A 22,860-nucleotide genomic window follows, 5' to 3' on the forward strand; every position below is an offset into this window, starting at 1 on the left:
CAGAAGGCTGGTGGTTCAAACCCACCAGCCACTCCTCAGAAGGAAGATTGGGCAATCTACTTCCATAGTGATACCACCTCAGAAACCCAAGGAGGGATTGCTATGAGTCAGATCTGACTCAACGGCAATGAGTTTGGTTTTAATATTAAGCTTTCTCCTCTTTCAGGTCTCCTAGAGTGAGGATGTAGTTTAGCTCTCTTTGTCCAGAGAGGAATACACTCGTTGATCATATACTCAGTTTGTTTGTTTTCAAGTTGTAAGCAGATAACCATACTTACAACATGACAGGGCTGGCCACTGGAACAGGTAAGGTAGGTGGCAGGAAGCAGTGTCAGACAGGGCTGGTGGGACAGGTAGGGGGAAGCCCAGGAAGTGAGTGGAGCAGTTGGAGCAGCTAAGGTAGAAACTTATCTGTTGGTTTATCATACTGTGGTGGCTTACATGTTGCTGTGAGGCTGGAGGCTGTGCTAGCAGGGGTGCCCATGGTGGACCAGTTTCAGTGGAGCTTCCAGAGTGAGACAGACTCAGAAGGAGGAAGAGGCCATCCACTTCTCAAAGAATTGGCCAGTGAAAACCTATGAATAGTAGTGAAACCCTGTTTGATATATTACTGGAAAATTTTATGAGTGGCCCTGAAAGATTGTCCGATACAGTGCCAGAAGGTGAGCCCCTCAGGTTGGAAGGCACTCAAAATATGACTTGGAAAGAGCTGCCTCATCAGGGTAGAGTCTCCCTTAATGATATGGATAAAGTAGAGCTTTCAGGGCCTCCATTTGCGGAAGTGGCATGACTCAGTATGAGAAGAAACAGCTACAAACATCCATTAATAATTGGAAAATGAAATGTATGAAGTATGAATCTAGGAAAATTGAAAGTTGTCAAAATTTAAATGGAACACATAAAGATTGATATCCTAGGGATTACTGAGCTGAAATGGACCAGTTTTGGCCATTTTGAACCAGACAACCATATGATCTACTATGCCAAGAATGACAAATTGAAGAGGAATGGTGTGGCATGCATCATTACAAAGGATGTTTCAAGATTTGTCCTGAAGTACAATGTTGTCAGTGATAGAATAATACCCATATGCCTACAAGGAAAGCCAGTTAATACTACTATTATTCAAATTTATGCACCAAACACCAAAGCCAAAGATGAGGGAATTGAAGATTTTTACCAACTTCTGCAGTATGAAATTGACCAAATATGCAATCAAGATGTGCTGATTATCACTGGTGACAATGCAAAAGTTGAAAACAAAGAAGAATCACCGGTAGTTGGAAAATTTGTCCTTGGAGATAGAAATAATGCTGGAGAATGCATGGTAGAATTTTGCAAGACCAATAACTTATTCATTGCAAATACCTTTTTTCAGTAACACAAATGGCAGCTATACATGTGGACTTTTCCAGATGGAGTACACAGGAATCAGATTGACTACATCTGTGGCAAGAGGTGAAGAAGAAGCTCAATATCTTCAGCCAAAACAAGGCTAGGTGCTGATTATGAAACAGACCATCAACTTCTCATTTGCAAGTTCAAAGTTGAAGTTGAAGACAATTAAAACAGGTCCACGAGAACCAAAATATGACCTTGAAAATATCCCTCCTGAATTTAGAAACCATTTAAAGAATAGATTTGATGTATTGAATGCCAATGACTGAAAATCAGAGGAATTGTGGAATGACATCAAGAACATCATCCATGAAGAAAGCAAAAGGTCATTAAAAAGACAGGAAAGGAAGAAAAGACCAGAGTGGATGTCAGAAGAGACTCTGAAACTTGTCCTTGAATGTTGTTGTTGTTGTTGTTATGTGCCGTCGAGTCAAACCCAACTCATAACGACCCCTCCTTGGGTTTCCGAGGCAGTATCACTATGGAAGTAGGATTTCCCAACCTTCTTTAATGGAGAGTAGTTAAAGAAAGTGGAAGAAATGACAAGATAAAAGAGTTGAACAGAATATTTCAAAGAGCAGCTTGAGAAGACAAAGTCAATTATTATAATGAAATGTGCAAAGACATGGAGTTGGAAAGCCAAGAGGGAAGAACATGCTCAGCATTTCTCAAGCTGTAAGAACTAAAAAAAATTTAAGCCTTGATTTGCAATATTGAATGATTCTATGGGCAATATGTTGAATGATGTATAAACATCAAAAGAAGATGGAAGGAATACACAGAGTTACTGTACCAAAAAGAACTGGTCACCGTTCATCCATTTCAGGAAGTAGCATATGATCAACAACCAATGGAACTGAAAGAAGAAGTTGAGGCTGCACTGAAGGAATTGATGAAAAACAGGTTTAAGAATTGATGGAATACCCATTGAGATGTCTCAACAATGGATGCTGTGCTGGAGGCACTCACTCGTCTATGCCAAGAAATTTGGAAGACAGCTACCTGGCCAACTGACTGGAACAGATCCATATTTGTACCCATTCCAAAGAAAGGTGATCCCATAGAATGTGGAAATTATCAAACAATATCATTAGTATTGCACACAAGTAAAATCTTACTGAAGATAATTAAAAAATGGTTGCAGCAGTATATTGACAGAGAACTTCCAGAAATGCAAGCTGGATTCAGAAGAGGTCATGGAACGAGGGATATCACTGCTGATGTCAGATGGATCTTAGCTCAAAGCAAAGAATACCAGAAAGATATTTACTTGTGTTTTATTGACTATGCAAAGGCATTCGACTATGTGGATCATAACAAATTATGGATAACATTTAGAAAAATGGGAATTCCAGAGCACTTAGTTGTGTTCATGAGGAACTTGCACATAGACCAGGAGACTGTCATTCGAACAGAGCAAGGGGACACCGCATGGTTTAAAGTCAAGAAGGGAGTGTGTCAGGGTTGTATCCTTTCACCATACTTATTTAATCTGTGTGCTAAAGAAATAATCCAAGAAGCTGGAGTATGTGAAGAAGAACATGGCATCAGGATTGGAGGAAGACTCATTAACAACCTGCATTATGCAAATGACACAACTTTGCTCGCTGAAAGTGAGGATGACTTGAAACACTGATGAAGATTGAAGACTACAATCTGCAGTATGTATTACACCTCAATATAAAGAAAATGAAAATCCTCACAACTGGACCAATAAGCAGCATCATGATAAATGGAGAAGAAATTGAAGTTGTCAAAGACTTCATATTACTTGGTTCTACAATCAACAACAATGGAAGGAGCAGTCAAGATATCAGATGTCATATAGCATTGGGCAAATCTGCTACAAAGGACTTCTTTCAAGTGCTGAAGAACAAAGATGTCTCCTTGAAGACTAAGATGCACCTAACTCAAGCCATGGTATTTTCAGTCGCTTTGTATGCATGTGAGAGCTGGACAATGAAAAAGGAAGGCCGAAGAAGAGTCGATGCTTTTGAGTTGTGGCATTGGTAAGGAATGCTGAGAGTACCATGGACTGCAGCCACTGTCCTGGAAGAGGTGCAGCCAGAATGCTCCTTGGAAGCAAGAATGGCCAAACTTCATCTCACCTACTTTGGTCATGTTGTAAGAAGAGACCATTCCCTGGAGAAGGATATCATGCTTGGCAAAGTGGTGGGACAACAAAAAAGGGGAAGGCCCTTAACAAGATGGATTGACACAGTGGCTTCAGTGATGGGCTCAGATATAGTAAAGATCATGGGGCTGGCACAAGACTGGGCAGTGTTTCGTTCTGCTGTACGCAAGGTCACTATGAGTTGGAGAGGACTTGACAGCACCTAAAAACAACAGTACTTTATGGATTGCTGACTAGCAAAAAATGAACACATAGGAGCAAATTTTATTGCCATTGCTATATAAAATTATAACAAGGTTTATTTGGTCAGAAATTCAATAACTATAGCCATTGTTTAGTGCAGAGTAATTAGAGGTTCTTTGTTCATGTTTTCATTCAATAACTTTTTGGTACAGTCTGTGTACTAGATTGTGTGGGTACAGAGATGAGTTAACATAACTGGGAAAGGCAGACATGTAAAACTGTAATTGAAGACAATGTGACTGTGATGGAGTTAAGTAGACATGGCTTGGTTATAGGCTTCATAGACACTTAGACTACCTAGGGGACTAGGTAAAAGTATCACAGTGATGGTATTTGAACATGGTCTTAAAAAGTAGGTAAGAAGTTATCAGGTGGGAAAGTAGTAGACAAAAAGAAAGTTATTGCAAAGGGAGGGAAGCAGGGCAAAAAGTTATAAACACTTAAGTTGTTGGAGCAGTGATTGAGTCAGTGGGACCAAAACACAGTGACCTGCATGACACAGAGCATACCTTGGTAAGGATGAGCCATCCTGAAGGTAGGCTGTTGATCAGCTCTGCACACTCTGAGATCTGAATGCCGTTGGCATTGTCATTTGGGATCAGCCATCAGTCATTTCTGATGACCAGGGAGCTCTGGTGGCATAGTGCCTAAGGCATTTGACTGCTAACCAGAAGGCTGGCGGTTCAAAGCCACCAGCACTCCTCGGAAGGAAGATGGGGCAATCTACTTCCATAAAGATATGGTCTCAGAAACCCAAGTTAGGGTTGCTATGGGTTGGACTCAACTTGATGGCAGTGAGGTTTATTTTATTTCATTATTTTTAATTTTTAAATCAGTCATCTCAGATCTCTATAACTATACCTTGAAGGGTTGATTCATATAAGCCTCATAAAGATTATAAAAGTGATTGATTATGAATCAGTAAACCTACTCTGGTAGCATAGTGGCTAAAGCACTTGACTGCTAACCAGAAGGCTGGCGGTTCAAACCCACCAGCCACTCCTCGGAAGGAAGGTTGGGCAATCCTACTTCCGTAGTGATACTGCCTCGGAAACCCAAGGAGGGGTCGCTATGAGTCGGGGCCGACTCAACGGCACATAACAACAACAACAAACCTACTCTGAAATAAAACTTACATTGAGTATATTCTATAGTTAACATAAACATGTCATATATAAATATTGGACACGGATCCCTCTGCACTAAAAAGTTATTGTAAGCCATCAGCTTATGGCAGCATGGTCTACGTTCACTCCCTTTCTCCTCATCTTGATTTTGTTCTATTCTTTGTTACCACACTGTTCTATGTGCTAAACTGACCTATGTTGAAATAGCCACTTTTTTCTATCTAAACATTGATATCCAGTGCAGAATTCCCAGATTTTGTTGGCAATTCACATGGTTGATTCTCATTGTTGTTATGTTATTGTTAGGTGCTGCTGAGTCAGTTCTGACTCATAGCGACCCTTATGCACAACAGAATGAAACACTGCCTGGTCCTGCACCGTCTTCACAATCGTTGCTGTTTGAGCTTGTTGTTGCAGCCACTGTGTCAATCCATCTCATTCAGGATCTTCCTCTTTTTTATGACCCTGTGCTTTACTAAGCATGATGTTCTTCTCCAGGGCTGGTCCCTCCTGATAATATGTTCAAAGTATGTAAGACAAAAATCTCACCATCCTCACTTCTAAAGAGTATTCTGGCTATACATCTTCCAAGACACATTTCCTTGTTCTTCTAGCAGTCCATGATATATTCAATATTCTTTGTCAATGCCATAATTCAAAGGCATCAATTCTTCCTTAGTCTTCCTTATTTATTGTCCAGCTTTTGCATGCATATGAGGTGTCTGAAAATACTATAGCTTGGGTCAGGCACATGTTAGTCTTCAAAGTAGCATCTTTGCTTTTGAACAATTTAAAGAGGTCTTTGGTAGGAGATTTACCCAATCAGTACATCATTTGATTTCTTGACTACTGTTTCCCTGGGCATTGATAGTGGATACAAGTAAAATGAAATCCTTAACAACTTCAATATTTTCTCTGTTTATCATGATGTTGCATATTGCATTTAATTATGTAAATACATTTGAAAATCTCATAAAAATGGGCATGTTTCTAGAAAAATAAAAATTTGCAAAGTTGTCTCAAAATGTTGAAAACCCCTGCATAGAGCAATCATCAAGGTGAGAAATTTAGAACTTTTAAGATTACTACCCTCAGCAAAGGCTCTGGGCTTGGAAGAGTTAGGGGAAGTAAATCCTTTAAAATCTTTAAAAAATTTCACATGCTACATTCTGTTTCAGAAAATAGAAAAAGAGGGTAAGTTTCCCTTTTCACTTTAAGGGGCTAGCATAATCCTAATATAAAAAAACTAACCGAAGTAGTGACTGTGTAAGGGAAATAAAACCAAAGATGGGTCCTACTTATTAATGTAAATGCAAGCATCCTAAGTAAAATACAAATAAGAATTAGTGTAGGATTAAAGAAATGACATTCAAAAATGTGTATCACAAGCTTTGACCAAGTAGGAGCACATGGGAGGAAAGTAAAAAGATGATATTAAGAAATCTCTTATTACAATGCATCACAGCAAAAAGTGAAAGACTTTTTCTTAAGCCACTATTTTTATATTGATAGATAAATTTCACATTTATATTTTACTTTTAAGAAGTAGGAAACCGAAGAATATTTTATTAATATGATAATGAATATGAACTTCAAACACCAACATCACACTTATTGGTGAACTATTAGAGATGCACCTATTACAGTCAGTAATAAGTTAAAGACGTGTTCTCTCACTATTATTTTTTAGCATTATGGTGGGAGATATAGCCAATGTATTTTAAGAAACATAAATAAAAGATATAACTACTGGAAAGGGGAGTCAAAATCATCGTTGTTCTCAGACATTGTAATTGTCTAACTAGAAAACACAAATGAATCAACTGAAGAACTATTAGCCCTAATAGGATACTTCAGTAAGGTGGCTGGTCACAAAATAAATACATAAAAATCAATAGAGCTTTCTTGTAAAATGAAATGAAAAAGTCTCGTTCACTATAGCAATAAAAATAAACAAAACTGAGAAATAATTTTTGAAAGACCCATTTGAAGAAAGCTATAAAACTTTCCTAGAGACATAAATGCAGGCTAGAATAAATGGAGAGGTGAATGACATTCCCAGTATAAAGATTCAATGATATAAAGATGTCAATATTCTCTAAATTAATCTATAAATTGGATACAAGTCTACTTGAAATTCTAATGGCATCTTTTTTCCCCCTAATTGGATAGAGACATCTTAGATCATCTAGAATAATAAATGTACAAGAATAGCCAAGAAAGCTTGAAAATGAATAACGAGGAACTAGTGCCACCAAATTTTTAAAAACTTTATCAAATGGTAGCCATTTAATCAGTGTGGAACTGGCCCAGATTAGATAAGCAGATCAATGGAGCAAAATATAAGGCCCAGAGTTAGACTTTACTATATATATATAATAGCTTAGTAATATGATAAGATTCACATTGCAAATCAGTAATGGAAAAAAGAATTAGTCAATAAAAGGAGTTCAGATCGCAAGTTGACTTTAGAAAAAATTAAGAATTTTATCTCACATTGAACTCCAAAGTAAATTCTAGAATGATTAAGTAGTAAATAGTTTGAATTAAGCAATAAAAGGCAAAAAAGGATAAATTAGTAAGCAGTTACATAGTGGGATGGCTAAGATTTTCTTAATTATGTTGTTAGGTGCCATTGAGTCCCTTCACTCTTAACTACATTATGAATGAAACTCCACCCAGTCCTGAGTCATCTTTACAATCATTGTTATGTTTGAGCCCATTGTTTCAGCCACTGTGTCAACCCATCTCATTAAGAGTCTTCCCCTTTTTCCTTGACTCTCTAATTTACTAAGCATGATGTCTTTCTCTAGGGACTAGTCCCTTCTGATAACATGACCAAAGTACGTGAGCCATCTTGCCCATACTCCCTTCCAACAAACATTCTGGCTGTACCTCTTCCAAGACAGATTTGTTGTTCTTCTGGCAGTCTGTGGTATAGTCAATATTCTTCACCAACACTGTAATTCAAATGCATCAATTCTTTTTCAGTCTTCCTTATTCATTGTCCAGCTTTTGCATGCATTGAGGCAATTAAAAATACCATGGGTTAGGTCAGATGCACCTTTGTTCTTAATCATGGTAGTAGAGTCAGAGAGACAAGATAGTCTGACTGTATGAAGTCTTAACATTTCTGTATGCCTAAAGCACTATAAATAAAATTAAGATACAAATGAGGATAGGAGTGTGGGTTGGAAACTACAGCATACCATTTTAGCTGGAGGTACTGATAATCTTATATACATATATGTTATGAATTTTTAAAGTGTTTGTATGCTTTGTCTCAACTATTCTATGTGTATGATTTTCTCCTGAGAAAATATTGAGAGATAAACATCAAGATTTAAATAAATGATATTTTATCTAATGTTATTTATAATATTAAAAAATTGAAAATACAAAGTGTAATAGCTGAATGAACAAGGATGCGTCAGCATTACAGAAAACTATGCAGCCATTTAAAATTATATTTTCCAATAATATTTAATGACAGTAAAATGATCATAACATACCAGGTTAAAAGTAGAGATATAAAATAACATATATGTGCATATGTGTATGTATATATAGCATATATATAATTTTTAACACAGATGAATTTAAAATCCCTTAGTCAAAACGCTTTGGGCCAGTTATGTCACAATATTCAGGCTTTTACAACTTTTCGAAAATGTCCACAATGTCTTCCCTGACTTATGTATAAAGAATATGCAGTTCTCAAAGATATCTGAGCCAACAAGGGCTTGTTTACAAATTAATTAGAAAGGTAATAGTCCATATATTATGTAATACACTTTTTAGATAAGAGTAGAATCTGTATCAACATTATGATATATGGAGAAAGAAATGGAAGGTGTCAATAATTTCATTCTATTTAATAATAGGAGCAACAGTCAAGAAATCAAATGATTCATTGCATTGGGCAAATCTGATTCAAAAGATCTCTTTAAAGTTCTGAGCAGAAGATGGGCATAATCTGATTTAAGTTTGACAGATTCTTCTGTGTGAAGAACAGATAGTAGGGAACAAGGGAGGAAGTGAGGTCATCATTTAGGAAGCTATTGCAAGAATCCAGGCAAGAGGTGATGGTCACTTTGACCAGGGAAATAAAAATGGAGATGTCGAAAGTGGTCAGATTCTGGAAATTTTTTGAAGTTGTTGCTGTTAGCTGCTGTTGAGTCAGCCCCCAAGGGGTTTGGCAGTGGGTCTGGTTTGGGGTCAAAAGCTCATCCAGTAGTGTGGAGCAAAGCCATACATTGATCCACAATGTCTCCCCTGACTATGTTCAAAGAACATGCAATTCTTCAAGAAAATCTGAGCCCGCAAAGGCTTGCTTAAAAATTAATTTCTGACTGCAGTTTCACAAATGAATTCATACGTCAGGGCACAAGTGTGGTCCTCTGCCTGGGACATTTGGTCCTGAACAGTGTATTCTCCCCTGAACTATAATTACACTTTGGAGTGGTCTCCGCTTTCTTAGTGCTCAGTTCCAAGGTGATGATTTAATCTGAGGAAATGCTGAAAACTGGATCTTAGAAGATAGTTACCCTTGAATGTAGCCCTCAAAGGGCTGAGTTGCCTTGATTTTATCTCAGAAAATAAACAGACATACAAAAAGAAACCAAAATAGATAAACAAGTAAAACCATTGTGAGCCTGACATCTCAAAAGAATAAAAAGCAAATTTAATCTTTACTGAAGCATTTGGTAAAACAACAAGGAGAATTCTAACCAAGACTTATAGCAAAACTCAAAAATCCTCTTCCCTTCTAAATACCCATGATAGCATTGTAGTTTTCCCCACCCCTCATCAGTCTTTGTCCTCATTGTCTCCAAAACTCTCTCTAAAAACCCAGTCTTGTGCCTTTTGTGTCTCCCAGTCCCTTACCTTTCCAGGTGGTGCCCCCAGTTCTTTGGTCCACTCATTTCTCTGATCAACACAACCAAAGGCCAGGCCAAAGTCTCCTCAGAACTAATGGAGGGAGAGAGGTTGTACTTATTCAGAAATTAATTTTTTTTTTTTTGTCCCAATCTTATTTAAAAAATGGACATTTCATTATAGTGAAACTTCTCCTGTGTTACAGAGTGTAGAACTATCTCCATGGGGCAAGGACAAGAAGTTCATGCTCGGAAGTTGATTCAGATGTCAATGCAGCAGGTATGTAACAAGGGACATTTGCTCCTAGTGCAACAGTACTGCTGTTGTCCCTCTGTCCATCAAATCTGCATTGGAACACAGTGATGAATGATTGATTCATTCTTCCTGTTATGCTCAATCATCATTTTCTATTTGTGTTTACGTGTCTAGAGTGAACCTTCAGGTGTGAATGTGAAATTTCAAACCAGTGTCCTCCTGTCGTCCCCAGGGGAAGCTTGTTCCATTTCCCATGGTATATGTTCCATTTTATTTCACTGATTTTATTTTTTTTCCCCAACTCTTTGATAGACACACCTGATTCCCAGGGATGTAGCTCTGGCAGTCTTAGAATTTCACAATAAATAGTAATAGATAATATTTAAGAAATGACAGATTGAGACAGTTGCATTTCGATTTTTAGTTAAAGTCAGGCTTTCATTTTTCCATTAACAGATTGTTTCAGTCAAAGAAGAATATTTAAGGATGATTTGTTCAAATATTGATAGGGGTTTTTATTGGAAATTGCCAGCAGAATGGAATGTTGAGAAGTGTTCCCATCACCCTAATAAATACACAGGACTTTAATTTTCTTGAAATGCTCTGTAGAGAACAATTTCAATTGTAATAAGAAATCGCACCATTTAAAAACAAAATAAGATCTTGGATTTTTTTTAAGCTTTTGATCTCATAATGTTCATAGCATCTCTGATGTAGCTCTTCCCTGGAAATTAATGACTAGAGAGGGTTAATGGGCTAAAACTCTGCTTGGGTCATCAAATTTTGAAGCCTAGTCATTAATTCTCAAATGCCCTAAGCCTTAAATTTTACCACTTAATTAAATTCAATAGAAATTATATTTAATTTATATATATCAAAGAAATTATATATCATTATTCTTACTTAGATCAAATGAGTCCCTCTATTGAGTGATTTGACAGTTTGGCTTTAGGACTTAAATAGTTTCTTTAGTTTCAATGAACAAGAAACTTCTTCATTTAAATGCTGCATTCACATTAACCTTCTTTGGAAAACCAATTTTTACGTTCTGTTTCTCAAAGTGGGATAAATACCAATAATAGTGGTATTTTTCAGTAACACACACAAATCACAAACAGCAATGTTTCCACCTTGATGGATACCAGATTTAGGATAAAGCTGACATTATGGAATGCAGAGTGGGAAACCAGAAAAAAATGTTGGTTTATGAGGACACAAACTGACCCCAAATTTCATCTTGCTCAGGACATCCCAGTAAATAGACCAGCACATCCCCTTTATTGTTTAAGCCAGTCTGAGTTGTATTTTCTCTCACCTATGTAGTTGAAGGCCTGATACACAGGCATTACCATATATTTGTTGAATTCAGTGTTTTGTAGCTGAATTGAATTTATCTGATCTAGTTTTATAAGGAAAGGAGCTCTGATGGCATAGTGGTTAAGCACTTGGCTGCTAACTGAAAGGTGGGCAGTTCAAACCCACCAGCTGCTCCAAAGGAGAAAAATATGGCAGTCTGCTTCTGTAAAGATTTACAGCCTTAGAAAACTTATAGGACAATTCTACTCTGTCCTATAGGATGCCATGAATCAGAACTGACTCAGGTTTGGTTTGGTACAGGTTACTTTTATAAGGGCATCAGAATGTTTTCTGGTTAAGAAACTGTGTTTTCACATTGTTAAAGGTAGTTAGTTTATCAAGTATTTAGATGGTGCTTAATAAGTTTCATGGTTTCAGGAATACATGGGAAGAGTGATGACAAAGAATAAGATTTAGCATCAGGTGGCCAATGTCACCAAATTTGTTTTCAACTTTCATGAGCTAATGTGTATCTTTTTGGGGGGACAAGTCAGTTCTGACTGACTTCCCTAAGATATGAGGTTTATGCTAGGACAATGTAAAGGTTTCTGCAAGTACAGACAAACTAATTTAGGCTGGGTCATTTAAATCCAAATTCCAAAATACTCTTTCCCACCATTAGATGGTGCACACACTGTATCTACAAAAGTCTGACTTCAGGTTTTAATTTCTGTTCCTTTGTGAACCAGGGGTGGCAGAATACAATCATTCTGAATCTACTTGGTTCCAAGTAACCAGCTTGTACCAGTTGCAGAAGGGATCATTTTATTGACATAAAATTTTTTTAAAAAAATTATGTGCTCCAAATAGAATATTTGCAAGGTCTAAATAAAATGGTTTTGTTGTTGTTGTTGTTGTTGTTGTTTGTATATTTTATATGTTTTATTAAAATCGTAGCAAAGAAAATGTTATGCAAAATAAATATTAAATCATTTTTGGACATAGGGTGGTTGGGTGTTACTGCAAAATTGTCACCTTGGCCTGGAATTCATGGAAGAACTACTAGAGACGCTAATTACCTGTGAATCCAGTGATGACTCTTTCCGAGTGTGGATAACTACCGAGCCTCATGATCGCTTTCCAATTACGTTGCTTCAGGTTTGTCACTATAAGTCTCCTTCCATTGAGGGTTATGTGAATAACAATGGCAGAGTGGGCATTATTGAAAGATGAAAACACAGCAGGACTTTTTGATCTGATAGAGTTTGCACCGCAACATCTTATGCTATCACTGTCAAGGCTTTTAAATACAACCATCAAGGTTATACAGTAAATATTTCCATAGAAGAGTTATAAGCCTTGATAATAGTTTATCAGGTTTCAGCTCTGAGCAGTGTAATTCATAGACATGGTGCTGGCCAGCCCACATTTTTATGCCTTAAGTATATTATTATGTGATGTATTATTGTCATTCCTCTTTCATCCTTTATGATAATTTTACAGAAACAAAACTACTGTTTGCTTTTTATGACAGAGTTCTCTTAAATTCACTAATGAGCCACCCCAAGGGGTACGTGCAGGTTTGAAGAGGACATTTGCTGGAATTAATCAAGACCTTCTGGACATCAGTAATCTACCCATGTGGAAACCAATGCTTTACACGGTAGCATTTTTACACTCCACTGTGCAGGTAACTTCTAAAAGCAGTTTTCACATCTAGAGGATGATTAGTGACTGTGCTACCTGCCACCACTCTCTGTTCCCCTTGCCCTGTTTTATTTTTCTTTATAGCACTTTTCCTCACCCAGCATAGTACACATCTGTTTGTGAGTTTAATGTATGCTTCTAGGCCCCCTCCACACACACACCCTGCTGTGGCCAGTGGCCTCAATGTACAATTTGCAAGGCAGTGACTTCGCCTTTTTTGTTACTGTTGAATCTTCCACTCTCATAACAGTGCCCGGGGACATTGTCAGAGCTACATAAATATTTGTCAAAGAACAAACAGATTATTAAGACAGGAACTTTGTTTTGAAAGGGCATTGTCAGGTGCCTACACTGGCCAAGAGTTTTATGTGCACCATCTCATGTAATACTAACAAATAAATTCCAAGGTTGGATTATCACTTTTTTAAAAAATGAGGCTATTGAGGCTCAGAGAGGTTACATACACTTTGGATGTGGTAGATGTTGGAGTCAAGCCTCCCATTGCCTGGCTCTGAAGCTCTTTCCACTATAGCACAGATCCTTTCAAAACAGATTTAAGTGCATTTTGACTCTATTACTCACTGCCATCGAGTTGATTCTGATTCATAGTGACCCCCATTGGGTTTCTGAGGCAGTAAATCTTTACGGAAGTAGATTGCCCCATCTTCCTTCTGCAGAGTGGCTGGTGAATTTGAACTGCTCATCTTCTGGTTAGCAGCCAAATGCCTTATCCATTAAGCCACCAGAGCTCCTTTTCTGACCCTATTTATCAGTAGTAAAGGTAGTAGTGGTGGTGAGCAGAGGAGGAGGAGTTACACATGTTTCTTAGTTTGTTTGTTGTTTTATTTTAGATTCTATTTATTTACATAGTAATTTAATGATTTCATTGTTATCAAAGGATACAAATTGTAGTGTATTAGAAAACCCACTGCCTTCAAGTTGATTCTAACTCACAGCAACCCTATAGGACAGAGTAGAACTGCCCCATAGGGTTTCCAAGGCTGTAAATCTTTATGGAAGCAGACTGCCTCATCTTTCTTCTGCAGAATGGCTAGTGGGTTTGAACCATTGACCTTTTGGTTAGCAGCCAAACTGCTTAACCATTGCACCACCACAGCACCTTGTTTTTGCTGTTAGGTGCCGTAGAGTCAGTTCTGACTCACAGCAAGCCTACGTAAAACAGAATGAAACACTGCCCAGTCCTGAGCCATCCTCATAATCTTTGCTATGCTTGAGCCCATTGTTGCAGCCACTGTGTCAGTCCATCTTGTTGAGGGTCTTCATCTTTTTCGCTGATCCTCTGCTTTGCCAAGCATGATAATTCTTCTCCGGGGGTTGGTCCTTTCTGACAACATGACCAAAGTACATGAGACAAAGTTTGGCCCTGCTCGCTTCTAAGGAGCATTCTGGCTGTACTTCGTCCAAGACAGATTTGCTTGTTCTTCTGACAGTCTGCTGCACCACTGGAGCTCCCTAGTGTGTTAGAAAGAGCACTGAATTGAGAGTCAGGAAGCCTGAATTCTGTCCTCACTGTGAAATCAATTTGCTATGTGGAATTCGCCTATTTATACCCCTGAAGGGCCTCTATTTTGCCATCTTTCTCCCAACAAAGCTCATCTTACCAAATCTTGTTGTTGTTAGGTGCCATCCAGTGCAGTTAGAGACAGAAATAGGTGATCTTACAAGGGTTTTCCCAATTCTAAAATTCTTTTATCAAGTTTTGTTACTACACAGGGATTCTAGATAATTCAAGTGTTGTTTCCTCTATCCTTTTTCCATCAATTTCAGAAGTGTTTATGGTGTTGTTATTGCCTGTTTTTTTTTTTTTTTTTTTTCTTTTTCTTTTATTTGGTTAGGACAGAACTAGGTGGATAGAAAAATCCAGCATCCTTTAGGGACTTAAGGATCTCTACTGACACAGTGATTAAAGCATTCGGCTGCTAACCAAAAAGTTGGCGGTTCAAACTGACCAGCCACTCCATGGGAGAAAGATGAAGCAGTCTGCTTCCATAAAGATTGGAAAGTGAGAGAAAGTCTCACTGTCCACATTTCTAAGGAACATTCTGGCTGTACTTCTTCCCAGACAGATTTCTTTGTTCTTCTGGCAATCCATGGTATATTCATTATTCTTCATCAAGACCATAATTCAAAGGCATCAGTTCTTCAGTCTTCTTTATTTATTATTAAGAGAAAATATTGAAGTTGTCAAGTATTTTGTTATACTTGAATCTATAATCATTGCCCATGGAAACAGCAGTTGAGAAATCAAATGATATATTGCATTGGGCAGAACTACTGCAAACAACCTCTTTAAAATGTTAAAAAGCAAAGATATCACCTTGAGGACTGAGATGCACCTGACCCAAACCATGGTATTTTCAGTCACCTCATAAGCATGCGAAAGCTGGGTGCTAAACCTTGGCTTGGCATTATGCCATCAATTCACCCTAGTTTAATGGCATGATGTGCTATGTGGACCCTACCCCTACTGCAGATAACAAAACAAGCATCCCTCCTTTCCCAATACAGTGAAATCTGTGAGAGCTAGAATTTAAAGGGACTGTCTTGTTTTCCTAGGTCTTACAACTTTTCTACCTTTGACAGGGTACAGTCTTACTACTTATCTTTTTGTCTTTTTTTTAAATTATATTTTGGGTGAAAGTTTACAGAGCATCTTACCACTTTTCTATCGCTTGTTTTAGTGGAAAAGGTTTTGGTTTGCTTTCTCTGACAGGTTTCCACCTTATGTGGCATCTAGCTTTCAAAGATTTTACTGTATTAGGAAGGGGAAGTAGATGTGGCTAATCAGGGACAACTTTGTGAGGCAGAACAGTGGTGGAGGCTGTGGTTTGTTTTGTTGTTGAAGTGGGAGTGGATTCACCAAATACAAGGAGAGTGCCATGGGAACTTGCATAGATACAGAGGGCAACTCCAGACTAAGCTCTTCTGGCTCCCCACTCCCTACTCCCCACTGGCTTCCCTCCTCCTCATCCAAACCTCTCCAGGAGCTTACCATCCATATAGGCCAGCTAGCAGCCACCTGAGAGTGGGGATGTTGCTACAGTCTCAGGCATGCTTAACTGCAATGAGGTGACATCTCAGCCTTTGCCAGCCAGCCTCTCCTGCCTCCCCATGTGAGACTTTTATTACCAAGGGCACTGGATCATCCTGGTCCAGTTTGGCCTCCACTCCCTACGAACATGTCAGCAGCCTCTTGAAGATGAGCCATGGGGAAACTTCTCTCTGGCCTCAGTATTATCTTTCTATGGCTTCCTGGAGAATCCACAGCACCACCATTTTGAGGTTCAGGGCAAGCTCATATTCACCTTTTATGATTTCAATTTTAAACATATAGTCTTTCAAAGTCTTAGTCTTTTGAAACAGAAAACATTTTTAGTCTCCTCCCAGCACCTCCTGCAGAAGGTCAACCAAAAAAAGGAAAAACCCAAACTTGTTGTCTAGTTGATTCAAGGAGGTCACCAGACCTTTCTTCCAAATCCCCTATGGATGGACTCAAATATCCAATCTTTCAGTTAGTAGCCCAGCAAATTAACTGTTTGTATCACACAGAGACTTTGGAGAAAGCAAAAAAGAAAGGAAAAAAAAAATGTTTTCCTCTATTTGATGATCAATATACCTCTCTTTGTTTAAGCAGTGCATTGAACATCAAGGCATTGATTCTCAACCAGTGTTTGGGCCCCACTCCAGGCCTTGGAGGTTGGGAAAGGGGCCAGCTGTGGCTGACCTCAATCTTGTTAAAAACTTCCCAAGTAGGGAAATTCCTCAGCATAATTAAGGGCATGTACACAAAGCCAATGGCCAACATTACTCTTAATGGAGAGAGACTGGAAACATTCCCCTTGCAAATGAGATTCCAGACATGGATGCCCCTTATTACCACTCCTACTCAATATTGTATTGGAAGTCTCAGCCAGAGCAGTAAGGCAAGAAAAGGAATTAAAAAGCATCCAAATTGGCAAAGAAGTAAAACTGTCTCTATTTGCAGATGGTATGATTCTATACTTAGAAAATCCTAGAGACTCAATAAGAAAACTACTGGAACTAATAGAAAAATTCAGCAAAGTGATTGGGTACAAGACCAACATACAAAATTCAGTAGGATTCTCTGTAGTAGCAAAGAAAATTCTGAAAAGGAAATCGGGAAAACATTACCATTTACATTACCACCCAGAAAATGAAGTACTTCGGAGTAAATCTAACCAGAGACACAAAAGACCTTTACAAACAAAACTACAAAACACTAATACAAAAACTGAAAGGCACCTACATAAATGGGAGATTATGCCATACTCATGGAGAGTAAGACTTAGCATTCTAAAAATGACAACACTACCCAAAACAATCTACAGATATAATACAATCTCAATCCAGATTCCAGCATCACTCTTTAAAGAGGTGGAAAAACTAATCAACAACTTTATATGCAAAGGAAAGAGACCTCAGATAAGCAAAGCACTATTATTACCTAGATGAGCAAAGAAGAAGAACAAAGTCAGAGGCCTCACACTCCCCTATATCAAAACCTAATAATATATAACCATGGTAGTAAAAACAGCCTGTTACTGATACAATGACAGACCCCAAAAGTAAGTTCATCTACTTATGGATTATTGATCTTTGACAAAGGGCTTAAAGCCATTATATGGGAAAGAAATAGTCTTTTTAACAAATGGTGCAAAACTAGATATCCATTTGCATAAAAGTGAAACAAGATCCATATCTCTCACCATATACAAAAACAAACTCAAAATCAATCAAAGATCTAAATGTAAAGTCTAAAACTATGAAGACCAACAAAGGAAAAATAGGAGCAAACTTAGGGGCCCTGCTACATGGCAAAATACATACCAAACATGCCTAAGCATGTGCAAACAGCAGAAGACAAACTAAACTACTGGGTCCTCCTGAAAATTAAACATTTATGCTCATTAAAACACTTCACCAAAAGAGTGAAAACAGAACCTACAGACTGGGGAGAAAAAAATTTGGCAATGACATATTGAACAAGGAACTAATTGCTAAAATTTGTAGAAAACAACACAACAACAAAAAACAACAATCCATTAAAAAATGGGCAGAGGACATGAGTAGATACTTCACCAAAGAGAACATTCAGGCACATGAACACATGAAGAAATGCTTACAATCATTAGCCATTAGAAAGATGCAAATCAAAACAACAATGACATATCATTTCACCCCAGATTCAAAAAAATAGAAAAAAGCAAATGCTGGTGAGCATGTGGGGAGACTGGAACCTTCATACACAGCTGGTGGTAATCTAAAATGGTACAACCACTGTGAAAAATGGTATAATGCTTCCTTTAAAAAATTGAAAATAGAAATGCCATATGATCTAATAATCTCACTACTAAGTATATATCCTAGAGAAATAAGAGCTGAGTCACAAACAGATATTGGCACACTTATATTCATCATAGCATGGCTATCACACAATATCAAAAAAAAAAAAAAAAAGGAAACAACCTAAGTATCCATCAACCACCACCACCCACTGCCATTGAATTGATTCGGACTCATAACAACCCTATAGAATGGAGTAGAAATGACCTATGGGATTTCTAAGGCTGTAAATCTACAGAAGCAAACTGCCTCATCTTTCTCCCACAGAACAGCTGGTGGGTTTGAACCGCCAGCCTTTTGGTTAGCAGCTGAATGCTTTAGCCAATGGGCCATCAGAGCTCCTTCCCCATCGACAGATGAATGGATAAACAAACTATGGTACATTTCCACAAGGGAATACTATGCAACATTAACAAATAATGATGAATCTGCAAACCACCTCATAACATACATGAACCTAGAGGACATTATGCTGAGTGAAATTAATCACAAAAGAACAAATACTATATGAGACCATTACTGTAAAAATTCAAGAAAATGTTTACACACATAGGAAAACATTCTTTGAAGGTTACCAGGGATGGGAGGGCAAGGTAAGGGAAAGCACCAAGTAGAAGGTAGATGCATTATTAACTTGGGTGAAGGAAAAGACAATTTATGATAAGGGGAGATCAGCACAAAATGATCAAGGCAATGAAAGATATTGGGAGGAGTACAAGCATTGAAGGCAACAAAGGTAAATACCATTACATACCCAGTCCTGCTATAACAGTAATAACAATAGGCTATGAGTGGGTACAAGGAGCTCTGGTGGCATAGTGCCTAAGGCATTTGACTGCTAACCAGAAGGTTGGTGGTTCAAACCTACCAGCCACTCCATGGGAAGAAGACTGGGCAATCTGCTTCCGTAAAGATTTACTGCCTTGGAAACCCAAAGAGGATCATTATGAGTCAGAATTGACTTGGTGGCAGTGAGTTTGGTTTTTAGTTTTTTTGATGAGTGGATCCATAGACACTCAAGCTGAACAGGGTGGGAAGGCAAATGGAATTACACTCATGAATATATATAAATTTGACAGGATATTTCTACATATGTATTTACATGTGCTGCAAATATATCCATGAATATATAGAGCATACAAGGGACAATGTTATGAAAACTTCTTACCCATAACCAAACACCTGGAGGGAATGAGCTTCTGGGCCTGGGGGCTCAGGATTATAGTCTTGGGGAACACCAAGTTCAACTGGCATAACAGTCCAAAAAGACTCACCCTAATTGGGTGAGTAACAAATGAGCTCTTAAAAGCTTGTGAGAAGAGAGTTCTGGTAAGATGGCAGAACAGACAGAAAGACTGCACAGACCCTCTTCAACAAAGAAAAGGGGAAGCAGTTAGCACAGATACAGAAGATAATCCTGCCCCCTGAGCCTTGATGGGAAGAATATAGAAGTGGACTAAACTCCAACTAGCAGAAGAATTTGCATGAAAACACCAAAAAAGGAGACATATGGAGCTGCAGTGTGGCAGCAATCCTAATGGCACAGACAGCTTGGATATTGCTAAGTGGTGGTAGGACCTAAGAATTAACCTAATAGTCAGCCCTGCTAGCCAGGGACTGCGTGGAGGACTGCTCTGGTGGCTGGTAAATAAAAGGGGAAGCAGCAAAGAGGAAGGCAAGCTGAGCTGTGGACTTTTGCCTGTCCAGAGGGTACAGCCATTTTGAATGTTTACAAGCGACTTGACCATTTTGGGTATTTAAAGTGACAGCATTCTCCCAGATTCCAGGAACTTAAGAACAGGCTCCACTTTCTGGGAACCACAAGGACATTCTGGACGTGGATGACTGGAAAGGTATGACATTCCCCTTGTTACTCTTATACCCCATACCCTCTTGGTGAACAGAGGTTGGCCATCCCTCACTCTCACCCCCTTCTGGGCTGGCAGGAATTCCATCCTGGTCTGTGTCCTCTGATGGAGCCTGGGTGCCCTGCTTTGCCCCATTTTTTTTTTTCTTTTTTTCTGTTTTTTAGTTTGTTTTTGTCTGTTTTGAAACTACTACTATTATTATTACTTCTGCCCTTTTTACTATTATTCTTTATTCTTCCCCTTCCAGGACCTTATAAACATCTACAGAGCACTTCACCCAACAGCAGCACAATATACATTCTTTTCCAGTGCACATGGAACAATTTCCATGATAGACCATATGTTAGTCCTTAATAAATTTAAAAACATTGAAATACTATAAAGCATTTTCTCAGATCACAATGCTATCAAATTAGAAATCAACAATAGGAAGATGAATGGAAAAAGAGTAAACACATGGAAACTGAACAACACCCTCCTTAAGAAAGGCTGGGTAAGAGAAGAAATAAAAATTGAAATTTGAAAATTCCTTGAATCAAATGAGAATGAAAACACAACATACCAAAATCTTTGGGACACAGCAAAAGCAGTGATCAGAGGCCAATATATAGCAATAAGTGCACACATCAAAAGAGAAGAAAGAGCCAAAATCAACACTTTAAACGAACATCTCCAACAATTAGAGAAAGAACAGCAAGAAAAGCCTACAGTCACCAGAAGAAAGGAAATAATCAAGATTTGAGCAGAAATCAATGAAACAGAAAATAGAACAGCAATAGAAAAAATCAACAAGACCAGAAGTTGGTTTTTGGAAAAGATCAATAAAATTGGCAAAGCACTGGCAAATTTAACAAAGGAAAAGAGGGAGAGAATACAAACAACATGAATAAGAAATGAAATGGGTGACATCACAACAGAACCAACTGAAATAAAAAGGATAATATCAGGATACTATGAAGAACTGTAGGAGCTCTGGTAGCATAGTGCCTAAGGCACTTGACTGCTAACCAGAAGGCTGGCAGTTCAAACCCACCAGCCACTCCTTGGAAGGAAGGTTGGGCATTCCTACTTCCATAGTGATACTGCCTTGGAAACCCAAGGAGGGGTCGCTATGAGTTGGGTCCAACTCGATGGCACATAACAACAAACAACATGAAGAACTGTACTCCAGCTAATTTGAAAACCTGGAAGAAATGGACATCCTCAGAAAAGTGACTCTCTTCTGTGGATCGGGATTCTGTTGTGCTGCCTACAACTGTCCGTAAGCGAACAATCCACCATTTGGTCTGGAGATCTTGGATTCGTCATTTGTTGGAGTCAACAGCCAGTATATTGCCTGCCAGCCTTGAGCTCCTCAATCCCTGCAGCTGTGTGAGTCAGGAATAGCCTCCAGTTTGACGTTTGATCCAAGAACTTTGGACTTGCCAGCTTCTATCAGTGTGTGAGCCATTTTCCTAAGACAGATTTCCCTTTCTCTCTCTCTCTATAAGCTTTACTGAGTTTGTTTCTCTAGAGAACCCAGTTTAGCATAGCCTGTTATTGTAAAAGTCAAGGAAAGTTTTATATATGGAAGGAAATTTTCTTTGTTGGTTACCAGGGGTGGTGGTGGGGGAACACTGTTAGATAGGTAGAGACAAGTATTGATTTGGGTGAACAGAAGGGCAATGTACCAAATGTGAGTGATCAACATGGTGGCATTGAGGAAGAGGAAGACATGGAGAAGTACATGGGAGGTATAGTGAACAAAGATGAACGCTTTTGCACATATAGTACTGCGTTGTTAGTGAAGGCAAACATGGGTATACGGGTGGATAGATGGGTGGACGGGCTGAACTATTAGGTATGTCTATGAAGCAGGGAGTGTACCCAAGACCATTTAAAGGGTTGGCAGACAATGGTCCTATACGTGTATTTGTATGATCTGTAAGAATTCCCAGGTGTATAGTAGAGCTGACAAGGGACAAGATTATAGTCACTTCTTGGTCACAGCCAGCTACCCAGAGGGAGCGAATAGTTGGCCTTGTGACCTCAGGACCATAGTTTCAGGGGACATCAAGCTAATTGGTATAACATACCTCACAAAACATTGTTCCACCTCCTACTTTGGGGAGTAGCAACTGGGATCTTAAAAGCTTGCAAGCAGCCATTTAGATGCAACGATGGGTCTCTCCTCATCCAGAGAAAAGAAGGAAGAAAACCAAAGATTCATGGGAACAGTTAGTCCTAGTGACTGGTACACCATGTGATCTGCAGCCTATACGACTATGAGACCAGAAGAGCTAGATGGTGCCCAGCTACCACTGTTAACCACTAGGAGGGGGATCTAAGTAGGAGATCCTAGATAGAAAGGGAGAAAAATGTGGAACAAAACTCAAAATCATTTGGAAAAAAAAAAAAAGGAGACCAGATTTGCTGGTCTGATAGAGCCTGGTGGAATCCTTGAGACTAGCTGCCCTTCAGGTCTGGAATTGAACCCACACCTGTGGCTTCCAGTCAAACAAAAGACAGACATATGAGATGAACACTTACCTGAGGTAGAGACACTCCTTGGAGAGAAAAATCATGGGAG

At 38.6% G+C, this 22,860-nt stretch overlaps 1 protein-coding gene across 1 annotated transcript in view; it reads left to right on the forward strand.

Annotated features, from left to right (window-relative positions):
- DNAH8 (dynein axonemal heavy chain 8) overlaps window positions 1-22,860 on the forward strand; it is a 423,841-nt gene that overhangs the window by 325,651 nt on the left and 75,330 nt on the right. Inside the window, exons 82-84 of the mRNA XM_007939462.1 lie at window positions 9,986-10,059; window positions 12,337-12,489; window positions 12,866-13,021. Of these exons, the coding sequence (XP_007937653.1) occupies window positions 9,986-10,059; window positions 12,337-12,489; window positions 12,866-13,021 (383 nt within the window). The remainder of the gene's footprint in view (window positions 1-9,985; window positions 10,060-12,336; window positions 12,490-12,865; window positions 13,022-22,860) is intronic.

This window comes from Orycteropus afer, unplaced genomic scaffold (genome assembly GCF_000298275.1).
Source record: "Orycteropus afer afer isolate SDZICR_OR568_19922 unplaced genomic scaffold, OryAfe1.0 scaffold00059, whole genome shotgun sequence".
Classification (NCBI taxonomy): Eukaryota; Metazoa; Chordata; class Mammalia; order Tubulidentata; family Orycteropodidae; genus Orycteropus; species Orycteropus afer.